This window comes from Mastigoproctus giganteus, chromosome 4 (genome assembly GCF_048544385.1).
Source record: "Mastigoproctus giganteus isolate SK-2022 chromosome 4, ASM4854438v1, whole genome shotgun sequence".
Lineage (NCBI taxonomy): Eukaryota > Metazoa > Arthropoda > Arachnida > Uropygi > Thelyphonidae > Mastigoproctus > Mastigoproctus giganteus.
The window spans coordinates 182608979-182634075 of NC_143578.1; the positions used below are offsets into that span (position 1 = coordinate 182608979).

The 25097-nt window shown below is 36.6% G+C and overlaps 1 protein-coding gene across 4 annotated transcripts in view; it reads right to left on the reverse strand.

Moving 5' to 3' along the window:
- dbo (Kelch-like protein diablo) overlaps positions 1-25097 on the reverse strand; it is a 279705-nt gene that overhangs the window by 239721 nt on the left and 14887 nt on the right. For all 4 annotated transcript variants that reach the window (XR_016546845.1, XR_016546844.1, XM_090371089.1 and 1 more), the window contains exon 2: positions 11241-11513. Coding sequence is in view for 2 of the 4 variants with exons in the window: in XM_090371089.1 (XP_090227215.1) it covers positions 11241-11489 (249 nt within the window). In the remaining 2 variants the exon portion in view is untranslated. The remainder of the gene's footprint in view (positions 1-11240; positions 11514-25097) is intronic.

Genomic DNA, 25097 nt, shown 5'->3' on the forward strand with positions numbered 1-25097 from the left:
AAAAAAAAAAAAAAAATTTACAATAAACTATTACGGTTTATTGTAAATTTTTTTTTTTTTTTTTTTGTCAAAGACCGCATACCAAAAGATCTTAGTAGTGGAGTGGTTTATAGAATAGAATGCCCGGATTGTGGGGAGTGTTATGTGGGGGAAACAAAACGACGGCTCAGGGATCGTCTGGGGGAACATTTAAATGCCATAAGAACCGCTGAATACAACAAGTCTGCTGTGGCCGAACATTTTTGGGAGAAGCAGCATCAAATCTCCCCGGAGGACGCTATTATTTTGGATCGTGCACATGGATACTGGGAGCGTAAATGGCTCGAGGGTTTACGGATTAGTTCATCCAGTAGGAATACAATAAACAGAGATAGAGGTATACGTATTAATCCTATCTTTGAAACAATTATATTAAGGTCGGATGAACGATTTTCTTTGCCACGTTCCCGAGACATTTCCGCTTCCAGTTCTGACCATGTGCCGATTGAACCACGTGGAGAAATACCACGTGTGGAGGTACCGTGAGCCTGCTACTTAAGGAGATGTTGCAGGAAGTTATATCACTGTTGAAGAAGGGAGCTAACGCTCCCGAAAGCTTCAGATTTTTAGCGCTTTTAATGTTTTATATTTTAGCAAATTTTATTGTAAATGATCTTTTTTATTACAGTTTTTAGCATTCCGTAATAGTTTATTGTAAATAAATTTTTTTTTTTTTTTTTTTTTTGTAAAGATTGTAGTCATATTAAATTTTATTCAATGGTCGGTGTATGAATTCATATATTCTTAGAAACCCTTCTAAGTACACGGTCGAAGTGAGAGGTCCTTTAGGCACTTCAGATCACAACTTGGTGATTGTCTCTTCTCCAATGGAACCTTTATCTCATGGCTATTCCAACAACCTCGTGTTGTTTGGCATTACAAGAATGCAAAATGGGATGACTTGCAAGACTTTTTTTTCTTCTTTTCCTTGGTCGGATTACTGTTTCAAAACTTCTGATGTCAACGTTTGCTCAGATCGTGTCAGTGAAATTATTCTTGCAGGAATGGAATCCTTTATCCCACACTCCACTTTAAAATCTTGTCCTTTATCTAAACCTTGGTTTTCCAATAAATGTGCTAAGGCTGTTCAAGAGAAGAATGTTGCATATTGTAATTGGCTTGTTTCTAATTCTCCAGTTTCATTTTCTGCCTACACCAAAGCTCGCAACAATTGTAAAGCAGTTATTAATCAGTCCAAACTAGAGTTTGAACAGGCTAAGAGTAGAAAACTTACTTCTTGCCCTAATGTTAGCCGAGCATTCTGGTCTCTTGCCAAAGCTACTGGACGCAACTTTTGCCCATCTCTGCTCCCACCTCTGTCCAAACCAGATGGTTCTGTTGTCACTTCAGCCAAGGATAAAGCTGACCTGCTATCACTTCATTTTTCTTCTAACTCATGTATTAATGATCTTGGTAAAACACCTCCCACCATTCCCGACACGCTCCATTCAATGCCTCCTGTGGTCTTCCGTCAAAAGGATGTCAGAAGGATTTTGACGACGAATCTTGATGCTAAGAAAGCTCAAGGTCCTGATGGTATTTCTCCACTTGTTCTTAAAACCTGAACTTACTCCTATTCTTTGCCGCCTTTTTTCACTTCCTTATTCCAAAGGTCTTTTTCCTTCTGCTTGGAAATTTACTCATATCCAGCCAGTTCCTAAAAAGGGTGACAAATCCCTCCCATCCAACTATTGTCCCTTTGCAATTACTTCTACTCTTTCTAAAGTATTGGAGAAATCAATTAACTGACAACTCTTATTAAACTACTTAGAAACCGTCCGTCTGATCAATGATCGCCAGTATGGATTCCGTCAGTGTCGACCCACTGGTGATATTCTGGCTTATGTTACCCATTTATGGACTAATTCAATGGAAAGGTTCGGTGAAACACAAGTAGTTGCTCTTGACATTTCAAAGGCTTTTGATCGTGTTTGGCATAAAGGTCTTCTAAACAAGCTTCCATCTTATGGTTTGCCAACTGTTTTTTGTAATTGGTTATCCAGTTTTCTCTCTGATTCCTCACTGAGGGTGATGGTAGATGGCTCTCTGTCTTCTAACTTCTCCACTAATGCCGGTGTCCCCCAAGGTTCAGTTCTTTCCCCCACTCTTTTCCTCTTGTATATTAATGACCTTCCATTGACTGGAAATCCTATCCATAGTTTTGCTGATGATAGCACATTGCATTCCACTTTCTATTTTGAGAAACCTTGTCCTGTTCAATCAGCTTCAACTTCTCGAAAACCTGCTACAAATTCCTTAAATGCCGATCTTCAGGTAATTCTCCAGTGGGGCAAAGACACTTAGTTGATTTCAACCCTTCTAAAACTCAGTCTTGTCTTATATCTCGCAAAAAGGATTCTTCTGCTCCCATGCTTATCTTTAGTAACACTCCGATTTTTAGGCAATTTGTAATGTGCTTGTGCCAAGAGAGATTAGAAGTCAGGGTAATCCCCAAAAGAGATTTGGGGATTACCCTGACTTCTAATCTCTCTTGGCACAAGCACATTACAAATATTGCTTCCTCTGCATCTAAAAAACTTGGTTTTCTCTTTCGCTCTCGGCGTTACTTTTCTTCCAAACAGCTGTTCACTCTGTACAAATCACAAATCCACCCTACCATGGAATATTGTTCCCACATCTGGGGTGGTGCCCCTAAAACCTCTCCCAGGCTTCTTGATTCCATTCAGAAGAGGGCCGTTAGGTTAATTAATGATTCATCTCTAACAGAGTCTCTCCACTCGCTGTCTCATAGACGTACTGTTTTTGCTGCATGCCTCTTCTACAGATACTTTTTTTTTTTGGTAGTTGTTGGCGCATTGGCTTCTGTGGCCATAATGCACCTCCCAAGGTTTTTTTTTGTAGTGGCACCTTGTATTGCGAGTAACTTGGTCTGCGAGTGTTTTGCAAGAAGAGCAAAAATTTTTAATAAATTTTAACTTGATAAACGAGCGAGGTCTTGCAATACGAGTACAGTCAGTCCTCATATAACATGTGTTTACACTACACAAATTCGATCATACACGATTTATAAATAGGGGAACGATGTCGTATATAACATGAACCGAATTCGCTTATGCACAATTCGCCTTTGTGTTTACAAGAAATGGCAGTTGAATGCAACACGATAGGAATGAAGAGAAGATTCTGAAAATGTATTTATGTTTTTTGTATCAGTGAAGGGGAAACACATTTCACCATAATAACGTAAAAACCGACACAATTCCAGCTATCGGTATAATCGCAAATGCAATTAGATCGAGTTTACTACCAGTTTATAACAGATTCCACTAGCAGAAACGCAACTGGAAATTGTGTTTATTGTTTTATGGTAGTAACCCCTAGAAATGTGCTTTAGTAAAATGTGAGGTGTTAATAATGTATCTCTGCCTTTACGGTGTTTATTCAGTTGCTACACGCATGCAGCTTTGTTTATATGTATCAAGCGTGCCTCCTCATTTTGCAATTGTGCTTTATTCCCTAAAAATTGTCTGCCAAGCGTCACATGATCACATGCTGATCAGGTAATCATCCCGCATGCTCGATCTCAGTCGGCATACCTCATTCGTATACAGTCAACACTGTAGTGAACATTCGTGCTAGCGTTGTGACCATGTGTATGTGCGTAAAGCATTTTTTTATTTGGTGTTCAAATGTAGTGACTGTTCTTTATTAACTGTACACTACGAAAATGGCCCCAATGAAAAAAAGGGTTGAAAAGGAAGGCGGTAAGAAGGAGATGATTACAGTAGAAATTAAAAAGGAAATCATCGGGAGGCACAAACAAGGCATGAAATTGGCCACCATCGCAAGATTTTATAAGAAGTCTACATCAACGATTTCACAATATTAAAGAAGAATTAAGGGGACTAGATGTAGCAAAAGGAGTCATGAGAATATCAAAGCAACAGCCACGTATTCTTGAAGATGTAGAAAAGTTGCTTTTGGTGTGGATAAACGAGAAGCAACTAGCAGGTGATACTGTGACCGAGAACTTGATCTGTGAGAAGGGAAAGGCCTTGTATGTCAACCTCGTAAGTAAACTGCCAGGTACATCTACAGAAAACGAAGAAGGCTTCAAGGAGAGCAGGGGATGGTTTGATAACTTTAAGAGGAGAAGTGGCATCCATAGTGTTGTGAGGCATGGAGAGGCTGCGAGTTCGGATGCTAAGGCAGCTGAGGCGTTTGTTGCCGAGTTCCAGAAGCTCATGCTTTCCAAGTGTTACCTGCCACAGCAAGTTTTTAATTGCGATGAGACGGGGCTTTTTTGGAAAACGATGCCAAGAGGACCTACAATACAGGAGAAGAGAATGCAATGCTCGGTCACAAGCTCATGAAAGACCGTTTCACCCTCTTGCTATGTGCTAATGCAAGAGGTGATTTCAAAGTCAAGGGCCTTCTCGTGTATCATTCTGAGAATCCATGAGCCTTCAAGAAATGCAAAGTGCAGAAGAGCCAATTAAACGTTATGTGGAGGTCCAACAGCAAGGCTTGGGTCACTCATATCTTGTTCGTTGAGTGGATCAACGAGGTCTTTGGTCCTGCAGTGAAGAAATACCTTTTAAAAAAAAAACTGCCACTCAAAGTCTTGCTGGTTATGGATAATGCTCCTGCTCATCCTCCAGACCTTGAGGACGACTTACTGGAAGAATTCGAGTTCATTAAGGTCAAGTTCCTTCCTCCCAACACTACTCCATTACTCCAGCCCATGGATCAGCAGGTTATTTCGAACTTTAAAAAGCTTTACATCAAGGCACTATTTCAGTGATGCTTCGAGGTGACCGAAGGAACTAACCTTACCCTCCGAGAATTTTGGAAAAATCATTTCCACATCGTAAACTGCCTCAAGATCATCGATAAAGCCTGGGATGGGGGTCACCAAGAGAACCCCCCAATTCTGCTTGGAGAAAACTGTGGTTTGATTGCGTTGAGGGGTTTGCTCATGAATAGGAGCTACCAGTTGTCGCTGAAATTGTGTCCTTGGGGACGACCATGGGACTGGAGGTGAATAAGGACGACATTTATTCAAGAGCTGGTGGAGGAACATGGCCAGGAGTTTACAACTGAAGAACTGATGGATCTGCATCGCGAGCAAAAGGTTATGGAGGAGATCTCGTCTGAGCAGGAGGAGGAGGAGGAGAAAAGAATGGAGACATCTCTCTCTTCAAATGAGATTAGGGAGGTGTGTAAAATGTGGGAATCAGTGCAAAATTTTTAGAAAAGCACCACCCGAATACGGCTGTGGCAGTGCGAGCGATGAATCTGTTTAACGACAATGCAATGTCATATTTCCATGAAATCTTTAGGAGTGAAATCCAAGCAAGTGTCATTGGATAGGTTCCTTGTTAAAGTCGCACAAAAAGAAAGTAAACAGATAGCAGTGATTCCGTTAGTGACAGTGAAAGTCGTCCTACCCAATAATTAATAAATTCATTGCTTTATGTATATTAAATTTAAATATTAAAAATATAAAAAGGTATGTATGTATTTTGTATTAATCATTTTTACAGTATATATTTTTGAGTTTTGGAACAAATCATCTGGGTTTCCATTATTTCTTATGGGGAAATTCGCTTTGATATACGAGTAGTTTGGATTACAAGCACGTTTCCGGAATGAATTATGCTCGCAAACCAAGGTACAACTGTACTTTGATCCAAGCCCGAGGCGGGATCCGAACCCGTGACCTTTGGGTTGCCAGGCAGGCACTTTACCCACACGGCTAGCCCAGTCGGCATTCTACAGATACTTCCATGGGCACTGTTCTTCTGAATTGGCTTCTATAATTTCCGCTCTCTCTTTCAAAACAGTCCGAACACGTGCCGCCACCAGCCAACATAATTTTACTGTCCAACTTCAAACTCACAGAACCAACTTTTCATCTTCCTCATTTATTCATTCAACTGCTCTTTTCTGGAACAACCTTCCTTCATACATATTTCCTGAAAATTACAGTCTACAGACGTTCAAGTCCAATGTCAACAAATATCTTCTTTTGTCTTCTCAACCTCCAACCCAAGCACGGTACTAAGTACTATAGGTTCTAATACCGCTCGTGTTTGGGGTTTACATAAAAAAAAAAAAAAAAAAAGTAGACTCCTCTCGTGTTGAATATGTGGCCTACGGCTGTCGTGGATTTATCAAGTCAACCTCCATGTGGTAGTGCAAGTCTGCCAGCTGTTTCTCGTGAAGTGGATATTCCGTATTCCACTGCAAGGCTAGTAATGCATCAGGTGTTGCGGTACTATACTTACAAGATGCACAGCTGCTAAAGCATGGTGATGCAGATATTCGTGTCACATACACACTTCAGTTTCTGGTACGAATGGCAGTGGATATCACTTGGCCATGGAACATCCTTTGGAGTGATAAAGCCCACTACTGCTTAAATGGACAAGTGAATATGCACAACTGTTGCATTTGGGCAACAGAAAACCCTCGAGTTATCCAAGCGGGCCTGTTGCATTCTCTAAAAGTGACAGTGTGGATTTACGGCCACATTCATGACTGGCCCATAATTTTTTTGAATAGGTAACACCAACTGGATCCTGAACCTGTTCCATCACTGGACAGCTATATCATGCAGGATGATGCACCACCCCACATCCACTGTTGTGTCCAAAGATTGCTAAGGCACCACTTTACAGACGAATGGATCATTTGCCATTGTTTCCAGACATCTTGTCCATCCCAATCACCAGACCTCACTCCATACAACTTCTGGTTGTGGGGTTTTTTGAAGAACCAGGTGTATTGGGTAGGACGTCAAACTCTGACAGATCTGAAGAACAGCATTAGACGTCATATGCTGGGTATTCCAGTTGACATGTTACATTCTGCTGTAGAAAATGCTGTTCTTCGAATGGAAATTGTTGTTGACCAAAATGGAGGACACATTGAACAATTGTAGCACTGTTCAAGTGATCTGTATTGTCACGGTGCCATATGGTGACAAATTTTGTCGCTAATTTTTTTTTCCCCCAATAAATGGTGAGCGCGTTGTTTATTGTACCTATTGTCCAAATTTCTCTTCAGTATGAGCCTTAGAACTCTCTCCAGAGCCCTCTACATAGAGATACTTTAATTTTAACAACTCTGTAGTTGTGTGTTGGAAAAGACATTTCAGAGCTAAAAACGACTGCATATCAAGTTATAACTCGGCAGCTGCTACTTCATTTTGATTGAAAATTTGTTCCAAGTTACTGATTTCAAAATTACTGTAATTTATCGTTAATTAAAATTTTGGGAGGTGCTCTTTCAAGTATTCCAATCTTTTTTGGAATTGGTCACTAATGTCTTTGATTACATTCATTACAAACGATTTGATAATGGAGAGCTATTAAGTGCAAGATAATTCTTATTAATACAGGAATGAAGAGAAGAATCGCTCCAAATTTATTAAGCTTTTTAGACCTTCAAAATTTAATTTTAATGCCAATCTACATAATGGTTTCCTTGTTGGCAGTGGTATGGTATTTGAAGACAGAGGTTGGGTTGAGCGCTCAATATTAAGAACGAGGAGTTTGAACACGACTGTTCTGACAGTAAGGAAGATGTCTCACATTTTTTGTAAAATTTATACTGCCTCCACAAGGAATTGTTAGCACATTGGACCAGGAGAGTTGGTTGGAAAAGAAGCATCCTATATCAAAAATAAAGATAATCCCTGTTGTTTTCATATTACAAATGATGGGCACTCCCCAGCAGTTTCCTCCAGACCTTTTTTATGAGTAGAAAAATGAAGCAAATTTCCTTTTAAAACGATTTTGAAACACTTGAAAGTTTTTTCTCAAATGCAATAATCTCCTCATATAAAACTACCACAAATTTATCTTTTCCCTGTAGTCTCAAATTTAATTCATTTAAATGGCAGATGTCAACCATGAATGAAAATGTAATCTTCAGTAAAAATTTCATTAAAAAGGTTTTCTTCATTGCTTTCTATTAGAAAAGCTTTTACTTCTTCAAACACCTCCCAAATTCTGGAGAGTGCCTTTCCACGACTGAGCCAAAAACCACTGAATGGGTAATAAGATCAGAATGTGGTGCTTGAAGATCTTCCAAAAATATTTTTAGAAGTCACTTATTTAGGGATTTAGCAATAAAATGGTTGATGACTTTAACGACTTCAAGATATCCTATTATTCCTTTTTGATCTTTCATTTGTTAACACAAGGCCTCAATATAAATTAAACAGCGATAATGCACAAAATTAAGCAATAAGGCCTTTGTTTTTGCCTATCAAGGAAGGCGCACCATCGGTAACAATTGATACAAGTTTACTCAGATCAATTTTGTGCACTGTGAGGAATTTTATAAGTGTGTCATATACATCTTTTCCAGTTGTATGACCAGCAAGTGGCAAAATAGCCAAAAAAACCTTCTTCACAAATGCCATTATGTTGAATCAAATGAATAAAACACATGATTTGTGATATGCCCAAAACATCAGTCGACTCATCAAGTGCCAGTGGAAAAAAATACACAACTTTCGATTCTACCTAATAATTCATTGAATATTACATCTGCCATTTATGAACTTGATTTGAAACTGTATCATTACTCAAAGGAATATTTTTGGCAGAGCTAATCAAGGTAGCTTTCTGTTTTTCTAGTAAGACGCTAGCAAGCACTTCTAATGATGACACTACACAATTTTTTTATTATTTCACCACTAGTGTAAGGCAATGAATTCTTTGCAATTATATTTGATAAAATAAATGAAACTTCATTCGCTAACACTTTACTACTATTAGCTTGACCTAAATTTAAAACAGTTTTCTGTCTTTCAAATTTTTTTTTTTTTTTCCTTCTTGAAGTTTAGTTTCTCTAATATCATTAAATTTAGGAAAAGCTTCATAAAAATTCCTATGGCATGTTTGGTAATGTCTTTCCCAATTTGACCTCTGATAGCCAGCCAAACAGGCCTGACATAATAAGCAAATTACACCAGTTCCAATACTATTATCTATTACCAAATAATCATATTCTCAAGAGGAGTGAAATGCATATTTTTTTAATTTTGGTTTCTTTGCATTTGAAACAATGTAGACCTAAATCCGACAACTGCAAAAGTAGTATAGTGTTAAGGCATAATTTGTTTTCCTCATCATGTTCATTTTGGTTTTTTTTTTAAAACTTATCCATTGTGAAATGGTTTATTAATTTTAGTTAAATCTGTTAAAAGAAAATACATTTAAGCCTTTGCACACAAAATCAAAAGATCTCTTACTATAACGCTTTTATCACCTTTTAAGTCAGCATTATACATATACGACTGAGTGAAACCCAGCAGAAACCTATGGCTTGTTAAAACCAGAAGCTGAGAATTGCATGAGGCAGTATCCTAGGTCTGTAGCGACACTACAGCAACTTTGATCATACTCTCAACAAAGTATTTTGTTAAATTTTTTCTTACCAAATGTCAAATTAACAATAATTAATAATAAAAAAAAAAAAAAAAAAAATTTAAGAATACCATCAAAATGTCAAACTTGGACCGTTTTTGAGATTAAAACATCACAAAATATATAAAATTTCCTCCAATCACTAACAAAAGAAAGGATTTTCTAGCAAAGACGGGCATGCATTTTTGTAGAATATTGAGAAAGTTGAGAAATAGAAAAAAAAAAACCTTTTTTAAATACAAAGACTTATATATAATTTTTTTAGCTTAAGCCAGGGTTCGGCAACCTTTTTGAGTGAAGAGCCATTTTTGAGCTAATTTTAAAAAAAGAATTCGGAGCTGCACCTCAGCTCAAGCTGTGGGGAAGGCTGGGGGTTTTTTATTAAAAAAATATTTTTTGAAATATTTATTAATACTGAAAAAACGTAACAAACAACCAATTAGGTATGAATTAATGCGACTTTTTCTGCCGAACTTCTTGAGTAAGTCTCTCAACATCAGGCAAGTATACCGTAATTTATCTTTAAACATGCTGAGAGATTCAATTTTTCAGATGGTTTCTTGATTTATTTTTAATATAGTTAGTGTTCGAAAATATTTGCTTGCAGAAATATGTCACTTGTACATGTGGGCTAAAAGTTAAAGAGACGCAGTTACATGTTCAAAGAGCTGCAGGTTGCCAGGATTCTTAACCTGGTGCTCGTGAGCACCAGGTTAAGAGTCCCTGAATTAAGGTGTCACCAATAATGGATAATTACAGTAACCTGTAAGTAATTTCTTTGCAATAAACTTCCATCCGTCTACCAATAACAAAAGTGTCTAACTTAGTGTTTCAATAATCATCAAGTTTGTTGGTATGCAAACTTGGTAATTATTGAAAGAATGTTTCTGATATTTTTAATCTAAGTATGCATTATTATATCTCTGCATAAAATGAGCAAATTTATATACAATCTTACATAGTTCAAGGTGTGTTTCACACATCCCACAAAAAATTCAAAAAGGCGAAAACCCATACTTATTAGATACATTAAGATTCAGTTAATAATTTTAAAGCCATTTTTTTTTCTAATCGATTCTATGTACATTTAGGTTTTCAATAAAAATTAAATAAAACTTGATAAACATGTACTATTACCAATTTCACAAATTGGTTTTTCTCAAACTGTAAGTGATAGAAAAATTTTCAAAGGGCACTTCTGAAATCACCATTAAAAATCGCTGAGTATGCCAAAATGTAAATTGAATAGTATGAACCAGAGCTGTAATGCTCAATTGTTCTACGTTGATATCAATATTTATAAAATAATAAGAGAAGTTTACCTCAATATAGTAAAAAAAAAAAGGTAAAATATAGTACTACGTACTTAATTTAATACTTTAGTAATTTAATTTAATTTAAGTAGTACTACGTACTATTTAATTCATTTTTAAACTCTTATTGACTACGTGCCAAAATGTAATGAAAAAAAAAAAAAAAAAATTTCTTATTAACCTGTTTATTAGGAAATATATTTTGGCATATTTCTCTCAGTTTTTTCTAACACTTTTATATTTATTTTTGTATTTAGCAAAAATTCTTGTTCTGCCATGCAAGGATAAAATTTATGGAAAGTAATCATTATATATCTTTAAGCTGGTATAAAAAACAAAGTATACTAGGAAATTCAAATACAACTGAAATACAAGGCAACCTCAACTTTCATTTTTTAACTACAAAACGAATCTAAAAAAAAAAAAAACACAATAGCAACCAGTCACAGAAAAGTTTTTTTTTTTAAATGGAACAAACACTTACTTCAGTTTGCCTACTCTCTGCCAATTCGCCTGTAAACATTGCATGAAAGTAAGGAGAGCATGCTGAAAGGATAACTCGATGGGCAAAAATCCTACGTGTACCTACAATTAATACGACATCACATAATTCTCGATGTTTTCTTAGTAAATTAATAGCTTCAAGTGTGTGGCGAGGATGTTTTTCTGAAGTATATTCCAGCCTTGCTGGTGAAGGAGGACATTCCAAGTCTGAGTGAAGAATTTCACCCATCCTGAATGCAACAGTAGAAAGGTCCTAGAAATAAAAGAATGCACACTTTTTTCAGACTGCTGGAGAAAAAATAAATAATCATAAATCAAGATTTCAGAAATGAAATTATCTATTTATACTGTTAAAAAAAAAAAAAAAAAAAAAAAAAAAAGAAACCATTTGTTTAGTTTTTATACATTTTGTACATGCTTTCTGTGAATCAAATGAATGATAATATCAAATAATCAGCAGTATGAATAAACACTGATTTTTATTCATTTTTTTCTCAAAAGAAATTATATGTGATATATTATCTATAAAATACTTCATTATTCTCTCATTCTTTAAATAAAACTGAGAAAAGTGGGAATGCAAGTATTAAAAAAAAAAAAAAAAAAAAAAAAAGTTTAAATAGCAGAAAAGTATTTCGAAATCAGTCACAGAGCTTGTTTACCTGAAATATCAGAGCTACTTGGGCACTCTTACCCATGTTAATACATTCACTAATAAAACTATGGTGATTTACTTAATATCATTGTCACACACAGTTGTGTTATACAGATATTACTTCTCTTACATTTGTCCATGTGATAGAATCAATTATCAAGCCACAGAAATAGGGAAAGTGCAGTTGAGTTAACAGATACCATTTCCAATCACCAAAACAGAAATTTGAAACACCATTATTAGTCATACGTAACTTTTACAAAACTGCTTCTTGCTAAGGTGGTCTGAATGAAAACTCAATGTAACTTTAAAAATCCGAGAAAGCCTATTAATTTCATTGAGAAGAACCTTAAAATTATTTTAAAAAAAAAAATTAAAAAAAAATAATAATAATTAAAAAAAAAAAAAAAACTCTAGCATATATAAATCACATGAGCTGTGACACTGAGAATGCTGGTTACACTATTTATTCATGTTGATTTCTGCACTCCAGACTGAGGGTGCTTTCTTTGAAGCTTGTCTTTAAGGGTTTTTAATTTCAGACACAGCAGAAGTGTACACTGTTGGTATTACAAATTATTTTACAGTATTTTAGCTTCATCATATTAGCAATTCAATGAATTCTCTTCAAATCGTTCCGGGTACAACTCCAGAACATATCTTGCTAAAGGTTGACATGTTTAAAATTTTATTTTTCAATACATGATAAAATATCATTTGCATTCCAATTTAAGTTCACACTTAATGTGTCCATTAATTTATGGTTTTATTCTCTATCTGAATAAAGGGGTTCTTTGTAATAATAAACAAGTTAGTTAATGTACATCGTGCATTACAATTTCAGGCACATATGATTTTTTCTCCCCTTAAATGAAGAAAAATTTTATTGATTTTTTTTTTTCTATTTTTCTGTGATTAATTGAAGCAAAGAGTAAATATAATTACCTCTGTCAATTACTAAGATTATAACCTTATAGGATGCTTAATAAAACTCTTCACTTTTAACATTCTCTAAACTTAGCCATTCGATTTAATTATAACTGATATTTTTTTTAAGCCTCTCTCTCTCTCTCTCTCAAGCAACACACATTTACAAGTCTTACATAACAATACACACAAAGTGTGCATGGACTGTCTAAAGCTAACAATGCTGTATTAAAACTACACTTAACCTATGAATTTCTTTTTTACATACAAATTATATGGAAAAAAGAAATAATAATTGCCAGATTTCTATTTTTCCAATTTTAATAAAATTTTGAATGACTCAAAGAACATTTTTAAAAGGCCCAATTATAACATTTCATGAAAAGATATCCAGTGGGAGACCCTATGTTACATGCAGATGGATGGGCAAACATAGCAAAAGACAATAGGCATATACAGAACTACACACACACAATATATATACATACACACACATGCAAACATATATGCAAATGAGTCTATAAAAAGTCCTTTACTGTTAATATTTTTCTACAGCAGAGCAAATCTAGGTTTCTCCCAATTATACCAATATCAAATTTTGACCCCATATGGCAATTTAACTATTAAATAAACTAAAATATACCATCAATATACAGTCATTCCAAAAAAAAAAGATGTTCTAATAATTTCAACCAACTTTATAGCAAAAACCACATATTTATACAGGGGGTCCCCGGTATCCGAGCATTCATTATTCAAGTCCCCGCAGTTACAAGGATTTGAAAATTAAAGAATTAAAGCTTTTTCCCTTGAGAAAATTGACCAAGCACTTGAATATTTTTTGTGAGAATGATCTTCTTCATGGTCGTGCAAAAAATATTAAGCGCGAAGTTAAAGACATAACTAAATGCTACGACACAATTTTATCTGAAAAAATGCAAAAAAAAAAAAAAAAAATGAACGCTGCATTCATTCTTTATTTATACAACTGAAAAATAGTGTAACTTCAACAAACTTTACTTAACCTTACATTGTGTAACATATTATAATAAAAAATGTCTAATAAAATAATTTTCTCATTTTTCAGTTTCTTCATCCATTTTTACTATGTAAAAGTACATTGTTATTGTTATTTGGTTTTTAGGAGCATTAGCAACTAAGGCCATATTGCTCCAGGGATATGCGGTGGTCATTCCCTGACCTTTCTGCATCCTCCACATTTGGTGGCTCACAGGTTCGAACACTGGTCTAATCAAGAGGCGTGTGCTACGCACTGCTGCTCCTGCCCACCTGACTACGGAGGCACAGTAAAAGTACATAATAAACATTATATAATATCGGTGTAGATACACCATATCTACTCATCCTTCACAACAAGTTGCCCTTACTCTAGGTACCCTGAAGTGGGAAGAGAGCACTAGAAATATGCAATTTCTATTGAATGAAGCCCCATGACCTTATATTTAGGACCTCTAAATATATGCCAGAGCCCAGGGATACCTAAATTTGGCATTATTAACATGAGCAAACAAGAAATAACAAACACTAAGCCGAAAGCTTTAACTAACATATATTACAATATACCTTACTAACTGTCAATACACTTGATACGTGATGACAGTGTGTGCAGTTGCTGCGATTCCCACAGAAAGAATAACTGCATAGTGTTAATGCATATGCATTAACTGGTAGTTTGTATGTATTCTGAAAAATTACGATGAACTGGAGAATAAACACTTGGAATGAGCACTTGGAAATTACAGAAGAATGTAGCAAAACTGTCATAAAAATTTGTTTCTTTTAGATTAAACCCATACTCTATACCAAGATTAAACACTTGGTATAGAGTATGCCAGAGCCCTTTGAATTAAAAAAATAAATAAATAAAATAATATATATCTCCATCAGAGTGCTATCAACGTCAATTTATTATTCCTCAATTATTGTTTCCTTTCAATCTGCACAAATATACAGTATTGGAAATGACATAGTTTGACCAAAAAAATATTTACTAGCTTAATTTTATTTTTGGCATACGTCATGCCTGCTCAAGTAACACTGATTTTCTTGTTAAAAAAAAAAAAAAAAAAAAAAAACAAAAAAGATGCTACTGCTAAAAACAGTAGCATCTCTCTGGCATCTACTTGTTGATGCATGCTGACTGCAATATGTTTTACCCATGACTGGTTTGGTATAGGCTTTAAAGATCATCTGGGGGCTAAGAATGTATAGTCTTGCCATCACTGCTCTGAACTGACCAGACTTCAATATGTACACCATCAATATCAAAAATACTGCATAGTAATCTTTGATAGCATTCAATTAGAATTTTTGCTGATGCTGTCGAGGCAGTGTTAGGTGGGTCGGAAAACTGCTAGTTGGGGGGGTTACAAGGACTAATAGATTAACAGTAGCCACTGGCAGAGGTGGAAGTGATTCTTGCACTGCTTCTATTCAAATGAGCAGAAGTCTGAAAAACAAGATGCAGGATATTTCAGAGACTGCTGGTAGTCATTGCGTTACAAGTAAACACATGGGTTGTGTTAGGGTAGCTAAGAATAGAAACAGGTGCATGTATACCTGCGTGTACACCAATGCTAGGAGTTTGGTAAATAAATTTGATGAATTTGAGGTATTGCTCAAAACATCAAAGGCAGATATTGTTGGGATATCAGAGACGTGGTGTCACACAGATATAAGTAATGCGGAACTGGAATTTGGGGAATACAATGTATATAGAAAGGATAGACAGGACAGGAGGGAGGAGGGGTTATGCTATTAATTAAGAAACACAAAGTCAAAGGAAGTGAAGCCAGTTGACATCGCTGGACAGGGCAGTGTCAAGTCAGTTTGGTGTGACATAAGCATAGGGAAATCAAAATTGAGAGTAGGAGTGTGCTATAGGCCTAATGACTCTGATGAGTATAATAATATATTGTACAGGGAAATAGAGTGGGCCAGTAAATCAGAGAGTCTTATAATGGGGGATTTTAATTTCCCAGATATTGACTGGAATTTGTGGGTTGGTCACTCGCACACTAGCAAGGCTTTTGTGGATTTATTGGATGATTGTTTTCTACATCAGCATGTTCGTGAGGCAACAAGAGGGTGCAATACTCTTGATCTGATTATCAGTAGTGATTCTTCATGCATTAAGAACCTGCAGATAAATGAACCACTAGCTGGCAGTGATCACAGTGTGTTGAAGTGGGATTTACTCAAGGAGGTAACTACCATCAGAGGTAAAGGGAAGGGTTTTTGTTTTCGTAAAGGCGACTATGATGGTCTGAGACAGTATTTAAATTCTATACAGTGGGACCAACTGATGATGTTACCAACAGCAAACTCAAAATGGGAAGCATTCAAGGAACTAATCTTGGTGGCTACCAGGCTTTACATACCAACTAAGAAATATTGTTCAAGGTTTAAGCCTAAATGGTTGTCAGATGAACTAATGAGACATGTGGCAGAGAAGAAAAATGCATGGGATACATACAAATTAATGGGTGACATGGAAGCCTATGATAGATATAAGTTGGTCTGTAACCAAGTCACAAAGGAGATTAGGCAGGCAAAGGCAGACTACGAAAAATCCTTGGCAAAGGATGCAAAGAAAAACAGAAAGGAGTTCTTTACATACTTGAACTCGAGAAGGAAAGGGATGAATCAGATTGGTCCACTGGATATTGATGGTTCAACAGTTGAGGATCCTGCTCAGGTGGCTAACAATCTAAACGAGTATTTTGCATCTACATTCACGCATGAGGAGTTATTCAGGAAGGAGAATGATGTAGGTAAAGTAAACATTGGCAGTGAGCTGGATGATTTTGTAATAACTGAGAGGAAAGTGGAGGAGAGATTGTTGAGGATAAACATAAAAAAGGCACCTGGGGTGGATGGGATCTATCCAGTTATATTAAAGGAGGCAGCAAAGGAAGTATGCAAACCCCTGGCCATAATTATGAGAGCTTCTTTGGACTCAGGGGAGGTACCCATAGACTGGAGATGTGCAAATGTAACCCCAATTCACAAAGGAGGATCAAAGGCTGACACAAGTAATTATAGACCTGTTAGTTTAACTTCTGTTCCAGGTAAATTAATGGAGGCACTGGTTAAAGAAGCACTGCAGGATCATCTAGACAAGAATTCCGTTATAGCTCAGACGCAGCATGGTTTTGTTAAGGGCAGGTCTTGCCTGACCAATTTGATTGGATACTATGATGTAGTCACAAAAGAACTGGATGCAGGGAATAACTTTGACATTATATATTTGGATCTTAGAAAGGCTTTTGATACTGTTGCACATGGAAGACTGCTGCACAAATTGGAGCAGTGTGGCATTGGAGGCAAATTGCTGCTATGGATAAGGGGATGGTTGAGTGGCAGAAGACAGAGTGGTAATCAATGGACACTGCTCAACGTGGACTAATGTTATTAGTGGAGTTCCTCAAGGTTCAGTGTTGGGTCCATTGTTGTTTTCGGTGTTTATGAATGATATTGATGATGGGATATCAAGTTTAATGTCTAAGTTTGCAGATGATACAAAGGTTGGCAGGGTCGTTAAGGACACTACTGACGCTATGCTGCTGCAACAGGATCTGGAAAGGTTGAACAGATGGGCTGAGAGGTGGCAAATGAAGTTTAACATTGACAAATGTAAAGTACTACATATGGGTAACAGTAACCCCAGAGCAATGTATCAACTCTGCGGTACTACACTGACAGTAGTGGAGAATGAAAAGGACCTGGGGGTAATTGTGCAGGCAGATATGAAGTTCTCTGAGCAGTGCAGACGAGCTGCAAGAGTAGCTCATGGTGTCTTGTCAATGATATACAGGAATTTTTCTAGCAGGGATAAGGAGGTGATTATTCCCTTGTATAAGGCAATGGTTAGGCCACATCTTGAGTACTGTATACAGGTCTGGAGGCCTCATTTCAAGAAGGATGTAGAGCTGCTGGAACGGGTACAGAGAAGGGCAACAAGATTAGTAAATGGAACAAAGGGTTGCTCTTACGAAGAAAGGCTTAAGTTTTGCAAATTACAGAGTCTGGAGACTAGGCACCGGCGAGGTGATCTGATAGAGGTGTATAAGGCTTTGAATGGTTTGAGCATGCTCAATGCCAATGGGATTCTTCATCTTTCTCAGAATAATCACCTCAGAGGGCATAAATTCAAATTGAGGAAGGACGGATGTCGGATAGATGTGCGGAAATTTGCCTTTGGCCAGCGGGTGGTTGGTTGGTGGAACCGACTTCCATCACTTGTTGTTGAAGTTGATAGCCTAAACAAATTTAAAGCTCAACTGGACAGGTATTTCGAACGAACGGAGGGGTGAAATGGGAGAGGGTTTTTTTTTTTTTTTTTGGCTGATGCTGAATAAGCTTGCTTTCTTGCATCATATGCCTCTACTAATGCTAATGCTAATTATTCCAGCCAGACTTTCTTTGTTGATGCTATCTCAATGTTAAAAAACACCTTATTTCAGTTCTTGAATTGCATGCCAGTCTCCACACAATTAAAGAACTGAAGCCAGGAATTTCTACAAACAATATCTTTAAGAAAATTGGAAATGACAGTGTGTGCATAAGTGTGTTTCATAAGAAGTGATATACATTCAGATCTGGAGAGTATAGTGGCCAGGATATCAATACTTAAATGATGCAAGATATCAACTGAAGAAACCTTAGTTGCATACTGTCACCACTAAGAATACCAGCACAGCATTTGCCGTGTTGGACGGAGTCACATTCTTCTGGAGAGAAAAAAAAAAAAAAAATTGTTTTATCAAAAATGATACAAAACACCTTTGATAAATGAGATTAATAGAAGCAGTCACTACGACATTAAGAAAAGTCTGTTTAATGAAAGTCTGTCACAAAAAATCCCAAAATTTTATGATACTACCTAGTGTTTTCTGCAATACTTTCCTAAAATTTCTTTGTTCACATTCAAAACATTTTGAAATTAGTGCTACACCTATGTCTTAAAAACTGTCTGATGACAACCTGAAGAAAATTATCGATGCCAGGCTAACAACAGCACCTATTACTGCAATGTTTCTCAACTGGTGCTCTATTCTCAGCATGGGATTCTATGCAGAGGAAAAATTTTGAGATTTTTTGCATTCCACTTTTAAATAGTTTATATTTTAACCCCGGGGGTTCACATCTGGTGTGTGTAGGCTTGGCACACCCAGGGTCCTGAGCTAGATATCATCATTCTTCTCTTTCTTGGTGATTCCCTTCTACTTTTGACTGACACTCTCACACTCACTCTCTCTCTCTCTCTCTCAGGGTAACTCAGGAATTTTTTTTTTTTCCTGGTGCAGCATAAGCCTCAGGTTTCCTTGCACCATATGGCTATTAATAATAATAATAAAATGATAATACAATTTTAAAGCATATATGGAAGAGAGTGACAAATCCCTCAAGGAAAAACAAAATAAAAGCAACTAACTAAAGAATGTAAACAGCATTGGTTGCAGCATCATGGTCTGAGCAATTGACAATGCCAAACAGAGATTTCCGAATAAACATTAAAACTTACAGAAGCACCATACTATTTTTTCTTACATCATATGTGATATTTATATGATGAAGCGTATTTGGGGTGGGGGACAGGGTTCAAATTCCTATATTTCTCATACATTCTCCTTATTGAGAGTCTGGGGGGAAAATAACATATAATAATTCGACCCCCCCACAAAAAATAAAAAATTTTCTGCTTATACTCCAGGACAATCCCATAAGTTGAGAGCTATTTGCTAGACAGAGACATTTTTCCGATCATTATATAATAATAAAAGTAAGAAGCAATACCCAAGGCTATATCCAGGGTTTTAATATATTTTTTTATTACTGTTATTAATGTTCTAATGCTTTAAATCTACAACTGTTTATCACTTTTATAAGTAAACTGTATATTTTATTACATTAAAGTACTGTCTATAATGCTGTATTATTTATATCACCACAATATGAAAATGCAATAATATTTTGCATTTGTACATCAACTGGAATGTTAAATCTTCATGCAGTTTGTTGAAAATACAGTACATGTACAGCATGTGTTTACAGTACTGACTGCATATAATGGGCATTTATTCTTCCAACTGATATAATGTGCATTAAAAATATGGAATACATCACTGTTTTAACTGAATGACAAAATCTACATGTTATACCTATTACAAACTATAAGAAGAATTCAATAGTGAAATAAAACAATGTTGGTTGTGAAATGGAGAGATGGGAGGGAGCTTGTTTTTGTGATTCCACTACTTGAAACATAATGCTGCTTCTCATCAGGAGGGTAAAGAGCTATGGGAGTGTTGGTGGGATGAATAACTTCATGTATTTATTTAAATCAGCAGTTCCCCTGATTTTGCGAACCCCTGGGGGTTCATGATAAAATTTCTATGACATCTTCAATTTTTATAAAAATATTTTTTTATTAAAAAAAAATAATAGTTGAAAATGCATACTCCACGTGAATCCAGATTACCAATTATCCGGTGTTATTAAAGACAATAAAATAATGCATGTTCATGGTGAATTTTGAATTGAAGGTATTTCAAAATTTATATAAATTTAGATGGAACTGTGTGCAGAAACTCTACTTAATATAATTTGCAAAATTTTATAATGCTTACTTTATCAATAATATGGGTTTTTCCCACTTTTTTTAAATGACATATGTCAATAGTAAAATGTTAAGTAAGAAATATATGGGTTTTGTTAGGGTAACTAAGAGTAAGAACAAGTGCATGTATACTTGCATGTACACTAATGCTAGAAGTATAGTAAATAAAATTGATGAATTTGAAGTGCCGATCAAGACATCAAAGGCAGATACTGTTGGGAGATCAGAGACATGGTGTCACACAAATATAAGCAGTGCAGAATTGGAATTTGGGGAGTACAATGCGTACAGAAAGGGTAGGAAGGGAGGAGGGGTTATACTGTTAGTTAAGAAACACAAAATCTAAGGAAGTGCATCCAGTTGATACAGGTGGACAGTGCAATGTTGAGTCTGTTTGGTGTGACAAACACTAGGAAATGGAAAATGAGAGTAGGAGTATATTATAGGCCTAATGATGCTGATGAGTACAATGAACAGTTGTGCAGAGAAATAGAATGGGTCAGTAAATTAGAATGTCTTGTAATGGGGGATTTTAACTTTCCAGATATTGACTGGAACTTGAGGATTGGTAACTCGCACGCTAGCAAGACTTTTCTGGATTTATTGGAGGATTGCTTTCTACAGCAACACGTTCGAGGAGCAACCAGAGGGAGCAATACCCTTGTTGTGATTATCAGCAATAATGATGCATGCATTAGGAATTTGCAGATAAAGGAACCACTAGGTGATAGTGATCACCTAATGTACTGATGTGGGATTTACTTAGCATAGGCATATGAAGAAAGAAAACAAGCTTATCCAGCATCAGCCAAAAAAAAAAAAAAAAAAAAAAAAAAAAACCTCCCATTTCAGCCCTCCATTCATTCCAAATGCCTGTCCAGCTCAGCTTTAAATTTATTTCGGCTATCAACTTCCACGACAAAAGATGGAAGTCTGTTCCATCCATCAACTACCCGCTGGCTAAAGGCAAATTTCCACGCATCTATTCTACAACTGTCTTCCCTCAATTTGAATTTGTGCACCCTCAGGTTCTTAATCTGAGCAACAGGAAGAATCCCATCAGCATTCAGCTTGCTCAACCTATTCAAGCCCTTATACACCTCAATCAGATCACCTCGCAGGTGTCTACTCTACAGTAAATCTGCAGATCTCTTACTCTTAATGTCATTAGTTCCAACGTGTACAACAATATCACCTTTTGTGCCTTTAAAAGATGATATCTGCTCTACAACGTCATCAACTTTTGCTGCTGGCAGACAAAGATGTTTTTTTTTTTTTTTTTTTTGATTTGGTAGTTGTTGGCGCATCGGCTTCTATGGCCATATTGCACCTCCCAAGGTTTTTGCAGTACTTTGATCCAAGCCCGAGGCGGGAATCGAACCCGCGACCTTGGGTTGCCGGGCAGGTACTTTACCCACTCGGCTAGCCCGGTCGGCGACAAAGATGTAATTACAATCAAGGGTAAAGGGAAGGGTTTTTGTTTTCGTAAAGGTGACTACTTAAGTCTAAGACAGTTTTTAAATTCTATAGAGTGGGATCAACTAATGATGTTACCAATGAAATGGTGAATTCTAAATGGGAAGCCTTCAGGGACTTGGAAGCTACTAGACTTTCCATACCAACTAAGAAATACTGTTCGAGGTTCAGGCCTAAATGGATGTCAGATGAATTAATGAGGCTCGTGGCAAAGAAGAAAAATGCATGGGATGCATATAAATTATCAGGAAACACAAAAGCCTACGACAGATATAAGATATAATCTGTAATAAACAGATAGGCTATAATCTATAGTCTGTAATCAAGTCACAAAGGAGGTTAGGCAGGCAAAGGCCGATTACGGGAGAAATCTTTGGCAAAGGATGCAAAGAAAAGCAGCCAAGAGTTCTTTACTTATGTAAGCTCTAGAAGGAAGGGGATGAATCAGATTGGTCCACTTAACATAGATGGTTCAACTATTGATGATCCTGCTCAAGCAGATGATAAACTGAATGAGTATTTTGCATCTACATTCACACATGAGGAGTTATTCAAGGAGGGGAATGACAGAAGTTTATCAAATTCTAACAGGGAGCTAAGTGATTTATTGATAACTGAGAGCTAAGTGGAGAGAAATTATTGAAGTTTAATATAAAAAAGGCACCTGGGGTAGATGGAATCTATCCAGTTATAATGCAGGCAGCAAGAGAAGTAAGCAAACCCTTAGCCATAATTATGAGAGCATCCTTAGAGTCAGGGGAGATTCCTATGGACTGGAGATCTGCAAATGTATCCCCAATTCAAAAGGGTGACACAAATAATTATAGACCTATTAGTTTCGCTTCTGTTCCAGGGAAAATAATGAAGCCATTGGTTAAAGAGGCAATACAGGCCCACCTAGACAAGACAGCAGCAATAGTTCAGACACAGCATGGCTTTGTTAAGGGGAAGTCTTGTCTGACCAATTTGATTGGATACTACAATGTGGTCACAAAGGAACTGGATGCAAAAAATAATATTGATATCATATACTTGGATTTCAGGAAAGCTTTTGATACTGTTGCACATGGGAGACTGCTGTACAAACTGGAAGGTATGGCATTAAGGGCAAGTTACTGCAATGGATAAAGGGATGGTTGAATGAGAGATGACAGAGAGTGGCAATAAATGGACACTGCTCTACGGGGACTGTTATTAGCGGAGTCCCCTGATGTTCGGTGCTGGGCCCATCTTTGTTTTGTGTATTTATCAATGAAGGTATATCAGGCATAATGTCCAAGTTTGCAGATGATACAACGGTTGGTAGGGTTGTTAATGACAATAAAGACAGTATGCTACTGCAACAGGATCTAGAAAAGTTAGGCAGATGGGCTGAGAAGTGGCAACTGAAGTTTAACATTGACAAATGCAAAGTACTACATATGGTTAGTAGTAACCCAAGAGAAACATACCAACTCTTTGGTCTACATTCAGGAAGGTGAAGAATGAAAAAGACCTGGGGTAATTGTGCAGTCAGATATGAAGTTCTCTGAGTAGTGCAGACAGGCTGCCAGAGCAGGTCATGAGGTTTTGTCAATGATATATAGAAATTTTGCTAGAAGAGACAAGGAGGTGGTTATCCCTTTGTATAAGGCAATGGTCAGGTCACAGCTTGAGTACTATATACAGGTCTGGAGGCCTCATTTTAGGAAGGATGTAGAGTTGCTAGAATGAGTACAGGGAAGGGTAATAAGATTGATGAGAGGAACAAAGGGGTGCACTTAAGAAAGGCTTAAGTTCTGCAAGTTGCAGCATCTGGAGATTAGACACCTGCAAGGTGATCTGATTGAGGTGTATAAGGTCTTGAATGGTTTGAGCAGGCTCAATGTTGATGGGATACTTCTGCTTGCTCAGACTAAGAACCTGAGGGGGCATGGATTCAAATTGAGGAAAGACGGTTGTAGAATAGATGTGCGGAAGTTTGCCTTTATCCAAAGGTAGTTGGTTGCTGATGCTGTATAAGCTTGCTTTCTTACATCAGTGAGTTCAGTAAAACATAAAATAAATAAATATATAAAAGTTTTATAGAAGTACATTTTAAATAATATTTTTAATTTATAGCAGCTACAGTGGATTGTTGGTTGAAGACTAGAAACATAAGGAAAAACAATGAAGAAAAACATGTTAATGAGAAGGAACAAAATGTTCCCGCAAATTCAACTCAAGGTAACCAAGAAATTAATAAAATGCATTCAATTGATCAAAATTCTGAAATAGTGCATAAAAATGTTCAAGATATCGGTATATGATGAACATTAAAAAGAGTAAATATAATGAAGATTGCATTAATTTTAGTTTTTCATTTCTTGGAGATAATGAGTATCCACATGAGGAGCATAAATTAAAATTGAGGAAGGATGGTTACAGAATAGCAGAAATTTGCCATTAACTAGAGGGTGGATGATTGCTTCCATCTGTTGTTGTGGAAGTGGATAGCTATAGATTAAATAAATTAGTAAGGGTAGTAATGGCAAATGATGCAGGAAAGCAAGCTTATAAAGGTAGTAATGGCAAATGATGCAAGAAAGCAAGCTTATATAGCATCAGCAAAAAAAAACCCAGTTCGCCCATCTGTACTCTCCAAGAATTTGTCTAGTTCTCCCTTGAATTTATTAAACCCATCCACTTCCACAACAACAGATGGAAGTCTGTTCCAATGATCAACCACCTGCTGGCTGAAGGCAAACTTCCACCCATCTATCCTGCAACCATCCTTCAACTTAAATTTATGCCCCTTCACATGTGTAGTCTCAGCAAGTGGAAGAATACCATTAACATTCAGCTTACTAAAACCAGTCAAGGCTTTAAAACACCTCAACCAGATCTCCCCACTGGTGCCTGGTCTCAAGATGCTGCAATTTGCGGAACTGTAGCCTTTCTAGGTAAGAGCACCCTTCCGTTCCCTTCACCAATGTAGTTGCCCTTCTCTACACCCATTCAGCAGCAATCCATCCTTCTTGCAGTGAGACCTCCAGACCTGTATACTGTACTCAAGATGCGAATTAACCGTGGTCTTATACAAAACTCCTACATGAGCTGTCCTGGCAGCATGTCTGCACTGTTCAAAGAATTTCATGTCTGACTGCACAATTACCTCA